We start from the raw sequence: 18760 nt of genomic DNA on the forward strand, positions 1-18760 counted from the left end.
TAGTTATGATCTCAATATTCGTGCTTTAGCTTTTTTTTTTGTTGGAGGGAAAAAAAATAGTGCCTTCCCTGCCAGAGGCTGGGCTTTCTCCTGACCCCTTATGTCTTATGCAAGCCATTTTTACAAGCCTATGTCAACCAGTCTCTTTGTAATACTGTAGCCAATGCTTAATGTACAGTTTTGTTTGGTTTTTTTTTGTTTATTCAAAAGAATATTTTTAAAATGTTTGGTACCTTTGATCAGAAGCCTCGGAAATGTGTTTCAATGTATGTAAAGTGTAAAGATTTATATATATATCTATATAACAAATGTGACACCTATTTGGTGTATATATAAACCAAGATTAAAAAAAATAAGCTTTCTTTTAGATTCTTGTATGGAGTTGCGAGAAGTGTCTATTTTTCTACTCTTCTCTGTGGGGTGTGGGGGGTACATAATGTTCTTAAATCTGCAATTAGATGACTAACATCTTGGAAAATAAACAGCTTTGATAGTATCCATGCAAGGCTTGGTTCATTTCTTAAATTTATTTTAGGTCTTTTATTCCATGTATTAAATAAATTGATGTAAATAGACAGTCCTTTGAAATACCCTTTTGTACTTTCCAACATTGACTCATGAAGTGTGTATATGGAATTGAATTGAAAAAATTGCACTCAAAATGTAATATTTTGATGTAGCCTTTGGCAGCATTAAACTCTGCAGGTGTCAGGTTCCCATCACCACCTCTGAATAATTTAACAAAACATCAGTACCTGGTCCACAGTTTTTTACCTTGAAGCCAGCCTGCTGGGGCCAGTACAAATGCTACAGGACCTGGACAGGTCGGTACTGATCTACCATATTTTATTGTATCAGACTTGAGAAACCAACTAAAAGTTTTAATATATTTATTTTTCAAAGAAACAGAAGACCTACAAAGTAAACAGATAAAACAGTTATAATAAAATTACTACTTGGTCACAACCATCGTCAAATGGTCTGGAAAATTCAAAGCTTCAATCAGACTGCGTATTTAAGAGGGTAATTACATGTACACTGAAATCCATCTGTCCAGTCAGTATCAGGGCTGAAGCTTCCAACACCAATGAGACACTAACATCTTAAGTGTGTTGTTCACCCTTAGCGTTAACCCATACTAATATCACATAACGATCAAGATATTTAGTATGCATCATTAGGTGGTTGTGGGATTAATGTTTTCCACATGCTAATGATGTAATTGCTTACTGATATAGGCCCTAAACACACCACATCCATGAACCTCCACCAGTGTACTCCTCCTCACCGGGATTTACTGATTACGAACGTGACTTTTAATCCTGCAAAACAGATCATTACTGTCTTGGTAAAAAAATGGCTGTACCGTTAACTGCTACAAGAGAGAACTCCTGAGGAAGAAATGGGCCTATTTAGATATATAATCACAAGGCATCTAAGAGAACTGCAGTTCCTGTTTCAGTCTTACTCTACCATTGTATCAAAGGAACCTGATGCTGGATCTTCAGAAATAAGCCCTGAAATGCACAACCACAACGTGGGGCCGATCGGTCAGCTCCAACTTATACCCTGCTGTAAATGATTCAGAGGAAAAAGAAATATCTTTGGGGGGGGGGGGAAAACAACCAGACACATTAACCAGTCTCTTACAAGCTTGAAAACAAATGATTGTAATAGCCTCTGTATTTATGTCTGCATATAAGAAAAAGTACCAGGTGTAGGGAGGTAATGTTGAGCGTGGGCAGACAGAGAGGTTGGAGTCAAGATGTAGCTGGCAAGCTATAGTACAGTTTTGCTAATGGACGGTTCAGCTGCAATAATATTGCCCAGCATTGGCCCGTCGTCTTTTACGAGTCTGCTGCTGCTCAAAGAAGTGACGGATGTCTTCTGGGGTCACCACCTGCACGAGGAAGTGAACATACGGTACGTTACCATACGACAGCAACAAGCAGCTACACCTCTTTTGGCATAGTAATGCAGCATACCTTGCCCTCCGCTGCAAATCCTTGCAGGAAATCCTTCAACTCGGTCTTCATATCGTTATATTCTGAAAAAAAAAAACGTGATAGAAATGTCAACATAAGAACTTTGACCATTTAAATAACATTGTAATGAATAATCCAAAATTCTTACTGCACATACTGGGCTTCTAAAAGGGTTTTTCCTTACCATGAATTATCTCCAGCTGTTGAACGCGATTCAGGTTGTTCAGGGCAGACATCAAAGGGTCCCGACCCTCTGCCCCACCAACCTGCTCTGTGGTTTTGCCCTTGTTCTCATAGGCCAAGACAGTGTCCATCTCATCCAGGAGGAAGGCCACACCAGCAGCAGCAAACAAAGTCTGCAGCCACAGTATGAGTAAGAAACAGGTTTAAATTAAATTCAAATAATGGGTTAAATAGTGCATATTCATTTAAGCAAAGACAAGACCAATCATATGCTCTTAGTTTTTATTTTTATATTTTCTCAAATGCTTAGAACAAATCTCTTGTTAAATCATAATATACTCTAATGTGACTCCAATTTAAATGAATCAATATTCTCTACAACTGTAGTTTCAATGATGGTGTCATCTAAGATGTAAATGCAGTCAGTTGTATTCTGCAATCTAAACTGATTCATTTATTCTGAGACCTGGTGTGTTGTACCTTGCAGTGTGTGCAGGAGCAGAGTTTGGAGCGCCAAGCAGAGGGCCAGAACACAGCCCCCTGCCGTGCTCTGCTCTGCCCAGAGGCAGTCATCTCCCTGAGCCTGCAGCCTGAGCACGAGCCCTCAGCCGAGGAGTCCTCCTCCTCCTGAAACTTCCTCTTACAGCCCACTGTCCCATTCACCTCCACCTGCTGCTGTACGAAAAGAAAAGAGCATGTTTCATAATGCAACAAATAAAGTGTATACTTGCAGAGAATTTGCAGTTAATTATTCCACAAGCAGCTGCTGTATAAGAAATGGCATCATATTTACATCATGCCTTCTGTGGTTTCTACAAATGGTCTAAAAAATGAACAGTCTTAATCCATCCAACAGACTTGTTTGTTGGTACATATTTGTGGCACTGCTACCACATCTACTAGATGTTGGTCTCTCTCGTTCTCATTTACTAGAGAAACTTAGAGAAGAGAACAGAGAACTGTACCGTGGCTTAGGACATCAGACCACTGGAGAACTGAGTGCTTCACCAAAAGGGTTAAATTATGCACAGTAACAGACGTAAGAACAGTCTGTAATTGCAGAACTACAAAGAGGCCATATACAGCAAGAGCACGAGAGCAGCCCAATTTTTGATGCTGCACAATTTATTACACCCTCTCGTTCTTTGTGTAATAGTGATACTAACAGCAGAAACATGGTGCATGGATTGAAATATAAACAAAAGCAGGTGTTAGTCTGCCTTTGTCGGGTCAGAATAAAGGAATAGTCTAGGAACACTCTAAATTAGTAGGTCTCAAGACCAGTGCATCTCATAACTCAAAACCCTCTCATATCAAGGACACATCATCCTCTAGTGATTCCAAATCCAACCTCCAACGTTTACAAACGAAGCATAAAGAGCCACCTGGTGGTGAACAACAATATAACACTAATACTATGAGAATGTTCATTGGCATTGCCATTTCTTTCATTCAAAAGTAAGTCGTGGGCATTTATGTCGTGTTTAAAAAAAGACTATAAATCTTGTCACCGCTGTTTGACAAAAGCTGTAATACCTTGTCATCCACTGGACTCTCTGAAGCCCCTTTTTGTGGTTTATTAGCATCTTCATCGTGCTCCACCTCCACTTTCCCATCTTCCTCTGCTTTACATACCTTGACTACAGGAGCCACTAGAGAAATCAATACTTGCAGTTAATAAAAATATTTATATGTAGAATTCTATGTTTTGAAATAACTAGTTTAACCAATTTCTATTGATGCCCCGATCAAATTTTTAATATTGAGCATCTGCTGATACAGAGTCCTGATCCGATACTTAGATTTTCCTAAATAATACTGTTACACTGGGCTGAGTTTACTTGAAGTGTGGACTGTGTATCTGCTTGACACTGAACACTAAAAAAATTGCCTGCATCCAAGCTACTTCTTGAATTTTTATAATAAAGTAACATGGTGTCTTCACAAACAGCACCAATACTACACAAAAATTTTTAATCTTATATGAAATTATCTAATGTTTGATTTTTATGTATAAAGAAATGAATAAAATGAAATGTTTGGCCCCTAGAGGAAATGCAGGATCTTTGAGATTGGATCGGGACACCCCTACCAATTTCTAATTAAATACAAGCCATAAGGAAGTGGATAGGGGTGCCACAGTGTTTAAGTAGTATGGCATGGTATGGGAGAGGGGTACTGGAGTTACCACTCACAAGTTTAGTTGAGGAATTTAAATGTGTAAAAGGTGAGTCGAGAGATGTTTGTGTCAGGATTGAAGGATGCAGTGCTAAAATCAGCAGCGCCAGTCAAAAGAGCACGAAGGAAGTGGAAACCTGGCTGTGCAGGTAGCCAGGAGCTCAGTAGAGCTAAGGGATGTGCTAGGCCAAGTACAATTCGGAAGAGCAAGCCTTGGATCAGGTCATTCATGGAAAGCTTTTAGTAAGGCCACATCACGACAGAGAAGGCAAATGATGATTTGTTTTATTCACAAGCAGGAAAAGGAGGCAGGGTGCGCAACAGAAGTGTCACAGGCAAAACAAGGCCAGTGGTTTCGACGGGAGAATCTAGAGACATGGAAGATTTTCTGGCAAGGTTTGTTGGCAATGGAGGCATATAAAATTTTTGCTGGGAGCAACTTGTGATATCGTTCAGACACCGGGAAATCTTGGACAGTGGGTAGGTGAAGACCCTAGCTGTGGATTATGTACAGGGGTTGGTACCCACCACAGTTGTATGTTTAGTGCTGAGTTTCAGTTTAAAGGGAGAGGAAGAAAGCTGTAAACAGAAAAAATTCTCAGAAAATCCTTCACTCGACTTTGTGCTCACAGGTATACAGCTTTATCCTCTAAATATGTATGTGTTGAGCCTCAGTCCACTGAAAAATCTTCTGTGCTGTGCTAAACCACAAGTGCCTGTTAGCACCAGCTGTGCTTCTAAACAGTGTAGAACCTTCTTATTTCGCTTGTTTTCGAACTTTTCTGTTCCTTCAGCACACTTTGCTGAAAATTGCTCTCTCTCAGAAATGGGTTTATATCATCAACATGTGTGTCGGTGTGCACTGTCATGCTGTGTTTAGCTAAATTCACTCTACTTTGTGCTCACAGATATAAGGCTCAGCGCAGCCTGACAGAGCATCCCCTCCCCACAGTAATACCATATACAGTTATAATATTTTGAGACGGTATGAAAAACGTGGATACCGCCCATCCCTATCGGCTTGTACGGTTAATTTGTCACAGGGTCAGTATACATGGAGACATAGCATGTTGGACAGCAAACGCCTAGAGTTTGATTGAATTTATGAGTGGCTGTAGTAATAAAATGGTTAGGTTTGTGAGGGGGAATGTGTGCACAGGCTACAAATATTGGCAGATGGGGTGAAGCACGAGATTGGAATTGCTGGTGGATGTGGGGGGGGCGGGGGCAAAGAGAAAAGGAAATGCAGGTCCCAGAGTCCCAGAGAGGTCCAACTACACTGAGGCCAGACATGGTGCTCTACTCTGAAAGTAAACAATTTAATTCATAGAGTTAACAATTCCATTTGAGGATGCAGTAGATGAAGCATTCGAAAGGAAGAAGCTGAAAGACACAGACTTGGCGGCTGAGGTGAGGCAACGTGGGTGGCAGGCAAATGTATGACCGGCGGAGGTAGGTGTTAGGGGATCTGTAACCAAGTCAGCCTTAGTCACCAGGGAGGCCGGTGTGGATTTACGGTTGTTGATGGTAAAGGGTAGGGTAGGATTGTAAAGGTGGCTTGGAGGGGGGTGGGTCTGGGATGCCAGACTTCATTGTTGAGCCTCCTGGAGGTGTAAGCTCCATGCGAAGCTCTAATGGATTGGCATAGGATATTTTACATCTTATCCTGTCTATGATTACAATGAATCAAAGAATATGACTGCATTTAATATACAACTTCTAATATAATATGTATTTTCATTAGAGAATAAATAAAATACTACCAGCATTGTGGGCAGCATACGTCCAGAGGAATGGGGCTTTATTCATGCAAGATTCGCAGATCATTTCCTGAAGTTCCACACACTCTGGCACCACACATCCTAAGTGCTACACAAAACAAATGCACAAAGACAGAAAGGAAGAAATGAGAGAAAAGGTGCTGATGTCTATGTATTATCTGAAACTATATGCAACAGTGGAATAATTATTTCATACGATTTTAAGTAAAGCAAAATAATCCCTGAAAATTTAATTAAACACAACTATGTTCGTTGTGTTGTGTATTGTCTGATCTAATGCTCAAGTCACAATTTAATATATTAGATTCAAGCTAACATCATAGTAATAATACAACAATACCGCAGCTATGCTGGGCTTTTACCTCCTTAAGTGTTAGATTTTTGCCATTTATTACTTCTTTATCTCCTGCATAAACTGAATGTAACCTCCATTTGGTGTGAAACTCACCCGACCATGAAGCCAGTCCTCACAGACGATGCACTGGATCATCTCATCTGGAACCTGAGGAGAGCAAGACAGGCAACTTTCATTAACTCATCCAAATTGAAGCTTATGATTATGCAAAAACAACCCATTTTCAGACAAATAAAGACAAACAAAGTTGTACCTCATCTTCTGGGTCAGGGTATGGTCTGTCGCAGGTGCAATACAAGCCAAAGAAATTATGACTGTATTTATTCCCAGAATTGACTTTCTCCTTCTCCTTTGATAATAGTAAAACACAATCATGAATACTGTCATTCATGGGTGGTATTATTTCACTAAGCAAGGGGAAAAATGAAAAAAGAAAGAAAAGAGCACTCACTGGGAATAATTTGCATTCCATCTCCCCAAACTTGTCATTGCCACAGTCACATCTGAAATTCCTGTAAAGTATTTATGATTAGGAAGTATGACAGGTGCACAGTCATTGCAACAGATATTAATCCTACATTTTTAACATCATTTTAGCATCATGAAGCTGAGCTAGGCAATAACAACTTCTATAGTATACACCATGTCTTTACTGTATACAGTTCCATGTGTGTGATACCTTTAGTACCATCCATCCATCCATTATATGTAACCGCTTATCCAGTTCAGGGTCACAGTGGGTTCAGAGCCTACCTGGAATCATTGGGCACAAGGCAGGAATACACCCTGGAGGGGGCGCCAGTCCTTCACAGGGCAACACACACTCACACATTCATTCACACACTCACACCTACAGACACTTTTGAGTCGCCAATCCACCTACAAGCGTGGTTTTTTTTTTGGATTGTGGGAGGAAACTGGAGGAAACCCACACGGACACGGGGAGAACACCCCAAACTCCTCACAGACAGTCACCCGGAGCGGGAATCGAACCCACAACCTCCAGGTCCCTGGAGCTGTGTGACTGCGACACTACCTGCTGCACCACCGTGCCACCCTCCTTTAGTACCAAAAGGAAGGTATAAAAAGTGCGATATAGGAAAGATGCGAGCTTTGTGCATCTTACTAATGGTACATTTATATAATGGTGCATTTAACTATATTCATGGAAAATGAAATATAAAATATCCACAGCATTAAAGCAGTAAGCTTAATCTCTCCAGACACTGAGTGGTTATACCTCTTGGTATAGAGTTCAAATAGTTCATGGCCTTCATGGCACTTATAGGAACAGGCCAGGCAAATCCCTGCAGGTTCTCCACCCTTTGGTGTACAGGTGTTGCATGCGTAGAGAGCTTGACGCTTCACATATCCCTAATGAAATAAAACCAAAAGCATAATATTAAACTCATTTTTCTGACAGAAAATACAGACATCTGAAATGTTTTAAACCTATAAAAGCAACATCACAAAAAGCTATTACATAAGTTGATTACAACATGCCACCTAATGTTTTAAGATATGATTTAGAGAAGACTTACGCTTATAAAATGTTTCCCAGATTTCTGTTTACCATTATAATCCGGTCGTTATATAGAGGATACAAAATTACCTCTGGGTCCTGTCAGCACCCTGTGCCTGGGCCTGTTTCTCTACAATAACCCATTTCATATCAAGCCATCTGAATTACTTTGTTGACATTTCAGCAAATTAATTAAGAGTATTTTAATCAATGTAATTCCCCTTTAAAACAAAACAAAATGGCCGACTTGGGCAGTTTCTTTTCATCCAGATGCTCATACAATTTTTACCACATCTGAAACTCGAGCTGAAAGAAAGGATTTATTTTTTCATCAGAGCCTGCAGCTTACATTTCCTTAGGGATGAAAACAGCCTGCTGTGGATCTGATGTAACTGACGCGAAAGCTTTCTGTAATTTTAGGGCTGTAAACACAATAAGAGACTGGAGTTAAGCATTGCATTCTGGTGTGTGTGTGTGTGTGTTTGATGTCGTCGTGCAACTCAAGCCAATTTCTGTTAACTACATTTGACACTGCTGCTCAGTTACACACACAAACCTTATGTAACCTGCCCTGCATAGGAGATGCCAATGGGGTAAAAGTGGGCTCTACTTGAGTGTGGAGAAGTGGGACCGTGTTCTCTGGAGTGATGAAAGGGTTGTAGTTGTGTTTGTGATCCAGAAATAACGTTAAGGATTAACCATCAGACATCCCTAATATTCTTATGGCATAATGCCATCAAATGTAATCTAAAGCCTTCAGCAAAAGAGGGGCAAGCCCCCGTGAACCCCTGGAAGAGCAGGTGTCCATTAATGTTTGGACACCACAGACACACGTCCGTTTCTCAAGAACAGTTTTAAAGCAGTGTTCACCTCCGGGTAGGAGCACTTCTCCGAGTCGCTGCCACCAAGCACGGCGGACGCCTCTTGCTCCAGCTCCTCGTCCTCCTCCAAGACATCCACCAAAGACACGGTCGCCTCCTCCGCGCTCTCATTAACGGCCATCCTCAGAGCGGCGAGTGCAGGCGATAAAATAAAACAACACGGATTCCAGTTCCTGTCTCCAAACCAAAAGTACCCACAAAGAGCGGCGACAGACACGGACGGATACTTTTATGAACCGTTGATTACGGTTAATATAATTTAGATTTTTCACTAACAGCTAAGAATTTCCAACACCAAGCAACAACAAAAATAAAAACAACACAAGTGCCACAGTATCCAGTTGATGCAAATAAGGTCCGATTTGGCGGGAAATCCCGGGGTCCATCTCAAACGGCTCCTTGCACACTACGTCGTGTATGAATTAGGTTACGAAACCGTGTCTTCCAAATCCCAACAGAGCACTGGCTGTCACACAGGGAATAGAGATAGTTAAATGGCACATATTAACCACGTTCTATTAACTTTGTAAAGCACTGCTTGGGCGTAGAAGCCGTAACATTACGACACTTTATTTGCACTACCTAGGGATAAGGAGGCCATTTGGAATTTGTTCCCAAATATAGAGAGGCGGAGACATGGGGGGTGAAATTATAGAATGTACATATCCATATTTTGGCCAAAACCCTGTCTGTTTTGTACCATTTTTTTAAATGGTAACAATGAGCTCCCAATGTCACTATTATCAATAACAATAATAACAAAAATAAATAACGGTTCCGGGTTCATTTATATAAGCCTCGATTTGGCGGGAAATACTCAAACTTGTAAAATATTTATAGATTTTGAAACTAAACTACATGAATTTGTAAATATTTACTGACTGCTATTAAGCGTCATAGACATACACAACTCTGCTTATAGGAAATTATAAAAGAATCTTATAATTTTTCATTTCAGTGAGTCAGATAAATGGAATTTCAAAATAAGAGTCGACTCTTTGAACATTTCATTCTGTCCATTTTTCCAACAATAATTAAATATGACTTGTTGAAAAGTCAATATCTATCTTTTCAGTTTCTAAATTAAACTTCCTTCACAGAAACGACTTGTCACCATTACATTTTATTAGATGAATTTCGAGAGGGGTCACAAGACAAACAAAGCGCACTACAGGAATAGAGGATCCTGTCATTTTTAGCTACAGTGTCAACATATTTTCTAGATGTAATACTTTCTTTTGAAAACGTCTTTCTCCTGTGAGATGACTCTATGTGCCGATTCAATGAGCCGAATCCCTGGTGATTCATCGTCAGAGTTTAGAGGTGAGCGTTCACCAAAACACAGGATGAACATGGCGGAGTGTGAGCTGAGAGGAGAGCTGAGGTACAGAGACGGAGAGACGAGAAGATTTACAGCGAAAACAGAGAATAATTTAAAATCTATCATCGGCAGTGTCAAGAAATTGAACTCTGAGATTTCTGAGGTGTTGACGAGCCTCGTGGAGCAGGAGAGAGCAGGAGCAACTGGTAGCAGGAAAGATGGAGGGGACACTAATGTGGACGGTGAGAGAGGACTTCTTATTGTAACGATAATGCAAAATAATAATAATAAAAAAGCAAAAACCTGCATAGTTGATCTGCAAAAATGACACATTTAATCCCCACATTTCTTCAGTGACTGGTATAAGCTTCTTGTTTTCCCTTTGAAAGTTGTGGCTTGAGAAAACTAATCATCTGCTGCACGTTTAGCTCTCACAAACTTGTCCACTTTTTGCTAGCAGTGCTCAAGCCTGCGTAACACATTTGCCTTTCCGCACCCACCATTGTATTATTGGGGACCACTGTATTATAAAAATCAGAATTAGAAAACAATAAAAATTTAGTGTTAATTCCCAGTGTCTGTATTCGTGGTCTTATATTTCTGACAGTTTTTTTCTTTCTTTCTTTCTTAAATCTTTTTGCAAATGCACATTGTATGTAACTGTATGTAAATGTAACTGTATAATGTAACTGTATATTTTAGATAGATAATTACATGACAAAGCTATATACACTAATAAGATTATGACCACCCCCTTGTTTCTACATTCACTGTTCATTCTCTCTGCACCCCTGACTATATGGGAGTACATTTATAGTTTTACAATTACAGACTGTATGTATTCTTATCTGTTGTTTTGCAAAACCTCTATGCCCCTTTTCACTCTGTTCTTCAATGGCCAGGACCATCACAGGTATATTTTGGGTGGTGAATCATCCTCAGTGCTGCAGTGAGACTGACCTGATGGTGGCATGTTATTGTGCCTAGTGCTGGTAAAAATTTGATCAGACACAGCATCCCTGGATATTTTTTAAACCCCCCCCCCCATCCCCCATTAGTTTAGATTAGTTTAATCCCTGTGTGGCACATGTTTATGCCCTACGTTTTTTTCCCCCCATATATCTTTAAACATTTATTTCTTCTGCATCTCTTCCCTTTTAGATGACGAAGAGCAGAGTGACAGTGATGAACAAGATGATGCCACTGAGCCAGCTGCAGTGAAACCAAACTCAGAAGGACCTCCAGCAAAACGAATGAAGGCTTTCAAACCTTGAGCTTGCATTCTCCATGCAAAATGGATACAATAAGATGCATCATAATGCTGGTGTTCCCTCAGGCTGAGTGTATGGAGGGGTGAACTTCTCAAGGCTCAACATTGCAGCTCCAGATATTGAGATGGACCTTCAGACATGGCAGCTGGTAGCATAGCAACATGGCAGAAAAGGACTGCTGCATCTTTTTTGCCAGATTTTGGGAGACAAACATCCATAAATGCATCATTGTTGTTTAAGAGGGAAATAAATGATAGAGAATGCAAATGTGATGCTTAAAAAATACTACTTTATATTAAAATATGCATAAATAAAAATGGAGAGCTTACTAGGTAGCTAGACTGCTATTTATAAGTTTCATAAACCTGTTGATTTGAGGGTAGGATACGGTTTCTGAGACAGCGATTAACTCACAACTTGTTTCTGCCCACTGCATGAGACCAGTGTTTACTTCTCTCTGGGACTAGTGTCACCTCAGTGCAGAGATTCTGCTCTCAAAGCTGCTTCTTCACCCCCCACTTAACTTTGATGGTGAGGCTTTAAAATCATCTCCAGTGGTTCACAATCATGAATCCCATATTAAGGCCCAGGTTAAATAATCTTTTTTAAATGCTCAATTAAAGATGCTGTAATTCTGGTCGTTTAGACAACTCTTATTTGATTGGCCTCCCTAACAAACTACACTGTCCGCTGTTAGAAATCTATCTTATTCTAAAAAGTCAGCTTCACTGGCTACCCATTCTGCTCTCTATTCAATTTAAAGTTCTCCTGCTGACAAACAAATGTCTACATGATCTGACACCTGTGTATCTTTCTGAACTTTTACACTCTGTTCTGCAGGCTCCCTTTGGTCATGTGATAGTGGCCTTTTGTTAATGCCTAAATTCAGATTAGTGGTAATCTGGTGGTAGATCATTCAGTGTTGTGGCACCCAAGATCCAGAAAGATTTACCACAAAGAGCTTGTCTCTTGATTTTCTTGTTTTATAATTCACCACTTCTCTCTACTTGCTTTATCCTCCTCTTTCTTTATATAAATCTTTGTAAGTCAAATTTGGGTGTTAGAAAACTTTATATTACTGCAGAGAAATAATAATGAGTGCTCTTCTGAATGACCAATTCTTTCACAAATGTAAAGGCAGATTATATAACTTCATGTTTGATACAATGGGAATACCAATGGGACTGAAGGAAACACCGGAATTTAACAATTAAGGTATGCCCCTATACTTTTGTGCACATGGACTCCACAAACTGGGAGTGGAAAGATTATAAATTTTTATAAAGGGTTTATAAATTATAAATGTGTTTATATTCTACAAAAAACTCCTATGAGAGGTTTGTTTTAAATAACAACATTTTCAAGTTAGGATGCTAAGAATTTCTGCCAAAACATTTATTACATATCTTTATTTTAAATCACAGTGCATTGAGATTGAAAAGGCAAGTAAATCACTAGTACCCCAACATAAATATCCAGTCATTATAAAAACAAATACAAGCCCTTTTAGACAAAACCAGTAAGAATAGCACTGCCTTTTTGCAGCTTACAAATGATTCGAACCAACCATATATTATGCACAACTACAGACAGTGCCACTACTGACCTTTAACCCTGGGTCTTTGGCACAAGCCAAACCACAAAAAAACAACAACAATGCATTTAAAGACCAATGTATAGAAATTAGCAAATATCATTTATAGACCTTGTCGATTAGAACAACATGTAGTTTATTCCTGAATCCTGTCATTAATTATCAAAACAGCATTTTTGTAAATTGCCTTGTATTAAAAAGTACGTGGAATTTTGGATGTGAAGATACGAATTCTGATATGAATCAAGCCAATTATACTCACCGTACATGTATCAGGAAAACATACAGCTGTTCATTCCTTGTTAAACCTTTTTAGATTTTTAAGTTTTAAAAGCTGAAGTAAGAAAGGGTTATGTTTGGTTAAATGGCTGGAAAATGTTATTGTCACAGTCCAAAACAGAAATAAAAATCTGTGAAGCGTAGATCCAGGGTTACTGATCAAACTGACATAAATACTGATATGAAAATATTAAACCAGCAATTACAAACCTTTTTGTTTCATGAAAAAAAAAGTTCCCTACAATTTTTTATTTCTAACTCTTTTTATTAACATTTCTATTTCAAATCTTGTAGATGGTATTTAAAAGTAAAGCTAAATTAATTTAAGTTTAAAAAATAATAAGCCACTGCCAATGACTTTGTTGGACAAAATTATACTAGTGCTAATAATACACGAACAGGCAACTTGCAACACTGTGTAAGGTTCTTATAGGGATTGTAAAAGACCAAATCATTCAAAATTGTAGATTTGCATCAATTGATTGAATCAGCCCTTTTATTGCACACCTGTTTTAAGACGAGACGTTTTCTTCTAAATCTGGAGTTCAATTCCTAAAAACACATTAGGATGCAAACTGGATAATGTGTTTTACGTTGGGATCTGCTTGGTTTGATCTTAGTTTTGTTTCTGGTCATATGTTTCAAATAACAGCAATCAAATATACTTTAATGTGCCTGTGTCGAGAGGACTGTATTCTGCCATACATACAATTAAACTTAACACAAAACACATTGTCTGATTTAAACGGTATTAACAGCAAGTCTTTGTAGCTTTAAAATAATTTGAAATGCTGTGGAGAGTTAAAGTAAAATTCTATCGCTAATTAATGCAACAAACTTTGTAATTTTTCAGACTTTTGTATTTGTCCAATGAAAATGCCATCGCTGATAGGAAGCTATATAAAGGGATTTCAAAAAATAGAGTGTGCAAGGGCTAATTTAAGATCATGATAAATCAGCTCCTTTACGTGAGTCATAGGTTGATGTTCTGTCATTGTAGCGCCTTTGCTTCTGGAGCAGGATTTAAAGAGTACACTCCAACCTGTTCAGATCTTGTCAAAACAGGCTACAAACAGGTTTTTGTAATAACTTAGTTGGAAACAGAGTGACTGAAATAGTGCCTTTACAACATTAGGCTTGGATTTTCTCAAACAGGATAAGATCAAACCATGGCCCTCACAGGATTTCCTGCAATATCGATTGAGACTGTGATATTTGTTGCGTACACCAAAGTTGTATAAATGGGTGTACACATGTGGCTCCTCAGGCACAGGGGCATAGTGATTGAGGTCCTGCCCCACATCCTGTTCACTTTTAGGTGTCAATCAACTGAAGCCTGCTGATCTGATTAGATGCCTTGGTGAAAGTCTGGTGCCTGTTGCAGAGGACAGCAAGGCAGATGGGTAGGATGCAGTAGCCAACAGTCTTGGGGTCTGCCCTTGTGCATGAGTAGAGAAAAAGGAACACTTGTAGATAAGGAATTAGGAAGATGGTAGCCCACACCCAGAAGGGCAGTAGCAGCAGCTTGGTTTTCACACTCTGTGTCCAGGAGCTTGAGGAGGAAGATGATGAAGCAGCATCTCCAGTCCACGGCGCATGTGTTCCACTAACCTGCTCCACATGCGTGAGAGTGAGTCTGTTGTAGGTCTGGTTAATCTCAAACATATAGTAGACTGCAGCGATGCTGGCCAGCAAATACAGTCCCACACCAATCCATCCCATCCGCTGGCGGAAGTTCATCATTCTCCATGCTCCTCTCTTAAAGGTAAACACAAACATTTAAAGTTATTTGAAAGTTCCCTTTGAAGCAACTGGAAAGTTCTTGTTGAATTTAAACCCTGATTTTACTTTTATTCTAATGATGGAGAACTTGCTAAAATATCAATACTTTCCAAATATATTCACTGAGATAAAATTAGACAGAAATAAAGTGCTAATCTCTGCTAAATAAAACCTGACAAAGCACATTTTGATTGGACTATTTTGTGATATTCCATTAAAGTGGAAGATGATGGAAACCAAATCCATCAGATTGGTTACTTACTGAATCATTTATAGGTTTACACTGGTGTTAAAAGACGACAGATATCTGAATTAAACATTTGACATAAAAAAACACAGAATAACTTTATATATCTTATTTGTGTATTCATTCACATTCACACAGCTCCAGGGACCTGGAGGTTGTAGGCTCGATTCCCGCTCCAGGTGACTGTCTGTGAGGAGTTGGTGTGTTCTCCCTGTGTTTGCGTGGGTTTCCTCCCACAGTCCAAAAACACACGTTGGTAGGTGGATTGGCGACTCAAAAAAGTGTCCGTAGGTGTGAGTGAATGTGTGTGTTGCCCTGTGAAGGACTGGTGCCCCCTCCAGGGTGTTTTCCTGCCTTGCGCCCAATGATTCCAGGTAGGCTGAGGACCCACCGCGACCCTGGACTAGATACACTTACAGATAATGAATGAATTAATTAATGTATTCATTCATTCATTTTGTCCCACCAGGACCAGAACCTGCTCAGAATAACTGGGTGCAATCAGGAACAAACTCTGGACAGGTGACCAGTCCATCCAAGTGGACAATGTGAGACAGCCGACCGAACAACCAACCAACACATATTTTCTTTGGTATTGTGAGAGGAAAATGCATGTAATAATGCTTTAAAATTACACACAACACGATTTCATACATTTTAAAGGGTAAAACATTCTAGAAAGAACATTGCACAAACCTACTTTTAAAAAACAGCCATATAGATTATAGCTACATTAAAATGAGTAAAACCTAAAATAAAAATGTAATTAAATATAAAAATAAAAGAATACACCTGATCTGACAGTAGAATCAATTTTCTTATGGCCATTTAAATATCTATCAGATATATCACTAAAATAGAGCGAAATCTAAAAGCAATATAAAAGTATCAGCCTCACGGTTTATAGACACGGATGATATTGGCCAACACTACTCTGTGACTACATCTAGTACGCTTACCAAAATAAAAGTCCATGTTTGAAGTTACAATGAAAAATATCTTATTTTGAATGTTTGGATTCCTAAATGTAAATAATGTTATTATATATGATGTGCAATATTTGAGTAGTTCACATTTGTCTAAGGAATTAAAAAACAGGTATAAAATAAATAGTTATTTATTTTTCAGAAACAAAATAAGTGGACTTCGAGCATAATGATGGACATTTTGCGAACAAAACACACAACCCAACTATAAATGTCAATATTTTAAACAACATTAATACATTACTAAGGTTTAACAACAAACTGAAGTATCTATATGTTACAGTGAACTATCACAGATAAGCTTCAACCGCAGACAACCTGAAAACTCCTTTAAGAGCCAGATAAGACACCTCAGATAACCATAAAAAGGATAAACCACACAGAACCGCAGCAGACCCCAACACCTCTGCAGACTGTAATACTCACTAGAAGCTCAGACTCGGTCCATTTCGAGGCTCTCGAACTGAGCAGATCCACATACAGCTGCGGTTTGTTGTCATATGACTCACTGAGTTGAATGGCTATATCCGGGATCTCCGGTTTGTTGATGACTATGAAAACAGTGCAGTGGGCCCTTACTGCCCTCTGCTGGGTCATCCTCAAATAAAAATGACCTGTCACTGTCGTTAAGGAAAACGAGGGGGGTTTTATTTAATTTTATTTAATTAATTAATACATACATCCACCTATCTATCTATCTATCTATCTATCTATCTATTTTTAAGAAGCCAGATTAGATATTTTATGGACCACCTTTTGACTTAATATTCCATAACATTCTTACTTTTCAGCCTGCTCTGTTTTGTCTCATTCCAGTCTTTGATTAAACCACTAAAACATATTTTTGTTCTTCAAAATAGCATATTCTTTCATTATCTGTAACCCTTATCCAGTTCAGGGTCACGGTGGGTCCAGAGCCTACCTGGAATCATTGGGCGCAAGGGAGGGCCAGTCCTTCACAGGGCAACACACATGCACACACTTTTGAGTCGCCAATCCACCTACCTGAAACCAGAGCACCCGGAGGAAACCCACGCAGACACAGGGAGAACACACCAACTCCTCACAGACAGTCATCCGGAGCGGGAGTCGAACCCACAACCTCCGTGGCCCCTGGAGCTATGTGACTGCGACACTATCCGCTGCACTACCATGCCATCCATAATGGCATATTAAGAATCCTAAAAGTATTTAGATGTAACTCTGCACCATCTCTTTCATTCAGCATGCTTGGATATGGATATGAAATTTGTCCCTGATCTTACAATAAATAAATAAATAAATAAATAAACGATGCTGGTCAATAGTCAACCTGCAGAACTGGTCTATCAACATAACCAGCTGAAACAGCTTGAACTGGCCAGGGTGACTGTTTAGAGTGTTTTCATTAAACACTAGGAAAAACTATTTTCATGTTTGAGTCACTTCAGGTGAGGAGGGGCATGACATAACAGCACAGTGTAATTTGAAGAGAAAACTGTTAAAGTGTTATATTAACTTTGATCTGTATCTCCTGTACTGAGCTTTGCCTTCATGTTATCCTGCATCTACAAGCAAGTCTAGACCTTATTTTTGCTGCCTTTTAAATATTTTAACCATATTCATAGGTTTGTGGACACCATCTCATCCCACATTTCATGTTGAAATCCAGGGTAGTTATCCTGGCAATGTTCTCCCTGGTGCTACAAGAACAGATTCTTCGTTTCAGGAAAAGCTTTGCACTAGAAGTTGGAACATTCCTCTGAGGATTTGATGTCATTTAGTCATGAGAACCTGGTACTGATGTTTAATTATTAGTTTTGGATAGGGTGACCAGATCTGAGATGGTGGAAAGAAGGACATTTCTTGGGGGGGTGATGGGTTCTCGCCCCTCGCTGTATGCTTAGCTGAACCTACGTGTGCTTTTAGGTCCTTTCCACCTTTATTTTCTACACAAAACATGGGAATTTCTTTTTTAATTCATCCGAGAACTTACATTTACGTGTCGGCATAGCTGCTCGAGATGAGGGTAGATACATGAGCTTTGCCTGACGTAAACAAGGTCTACTGACGTGCAGACTGACCAATTAAATGTTTACAGAGAAGGTTATTGACCAATCACGGTAGCGCTATAGTCAGACCGTCCAATCAGAAGATTTTAGGCTACTTCACCACGCCCCTTCTCACTCAAGCGAACCAATCGGAGTAAGGAAGGGCGGGACTAGTTTGTGAACGAAACGCTTCTCGAAATTCTACGTTTGTAAAATTCCGCCCGGACATTTTTTTAAGTCTAAAAAAGAGGACATGTCCGGGTAAAAGAGGACGTCTGGTCACCCTAGTTTTGGATCATGAACATCAATCCAACTCATGTCAAAGTGAGTGAACGGTGCTCCATCGCTTCAGAAAATGTAGTTCC

At 39.4% G+C, this 18760-nt stretch overlaps 3 protein-coding genes across 4 annotated transcripts; 1 reads left to right on the plus strand and 2 right to left on the minus strand.

Moving 5' to 3' along the window:
• Nucleotides 1-883: 883 nt before the first annotated feature.
• On the minus strand, nucleotides 884-9324 carry ubr7 (ubiquitin protein ligase E3 component n-recognin 7). Of its 2 annotated transcripts, none has more exons than XM_066676574.1 (11): nucleotides 8875-9324; nucleotides 7723-7856; nucleotides 6934-6994; nucleotides 6736-6831; nucleotides 6576-6629; nucleotides 6110-6215; nucleotides 3705-3820; nucleotides 2649-2840; nucleotides 2170-2341; nucleotides 1986-2047; nucleotides 884-1900 (listed from the first exon to the last, which is right to left on the minus strand). In XM_066676574.1, the coding sequence occupies exons 1-11, from the start codon at nucleotides 9004-9006 to the stop codon at nucleotides 1808-1810; spliced, it is 1218 nt and encodes a 405-aa protein (XP_066532671.1). In that variant the 5' UTR covers nucleotides 9007-9324; the 3' UTR covers nucleotides 884-1807. The 2 variants fall into 2 exon arrangements, with proteins under 2 accessions (XP_066532671.1, XP_066532670.1); XM_066676573.1 differs by having other exon boundaries at nucleotides 885-1900; nucleotides 2649-2843; nucleotides 8875-9316.
• An 839-nt stretch (nucleotides 9325-10163) lies between these two features.
• On the plus strand, nucleotides 10164-12813 carry si:dkeyp-55f12.3 (uncharacterized protein LOC568418 homolog). The gene is made up of 2 exons (XM_066677633.1): nucleotides 10164-10448; nucleotides 11368-12813. Exons 1-2 carry the CDS (start codon nucleotides 10169-10171, stop codon nucleotides 11478-11480), a joined length of 393 nt encoding a protein of 130 aa, XP_066533730.1. The 5' UTR covers nucleotides 10164-10168; the 3' UTR covers nucleotides 11481-12813.
• A 66-nt stretch (nucleotides 12814-12879) lies between these two features.
• tmem251 (transmembrane protein 251) lies at nucleotides 12880-16891 on the minus strand. The gene is made up of 2 exons (XM_066677632.1): nucleotides 16792-16891; nucleotides 12880-15108 (listed from the first exon to the last, which is right to left on the minus strand). The coding sequence occupies exon 2, from the start codon at nucleotides 15091-15093 to the stop codon at nucleotides 14665-14667; it is 429 nt and encodes a 142-aa protein (XP_066533729.1). The 5' UTR covers nucleotides 15094-15108; nucleotides 16792-16891; the 3' UTR covers nucleotides 12880-14664.
• Nucleotides 16892-18760: the final 1869 nt, after the last annotated feature.

Source organism: Hoplias malabaricus, chromosome 7 (genome assembly GCF_029633855.1).
Source record: "Hoplias malabaricus isolate fHopMal1 chromosome 7, fHopMal1.hap1, whole genome shotgun sequence".
NCBI classification, from domain to species: domain Eukaryota; kingdom Metazoa; phylum Chordata; class Actinopteri; order Characiformes; family Erythrinidae; genus Hoplias; species Hoplias malabaricus.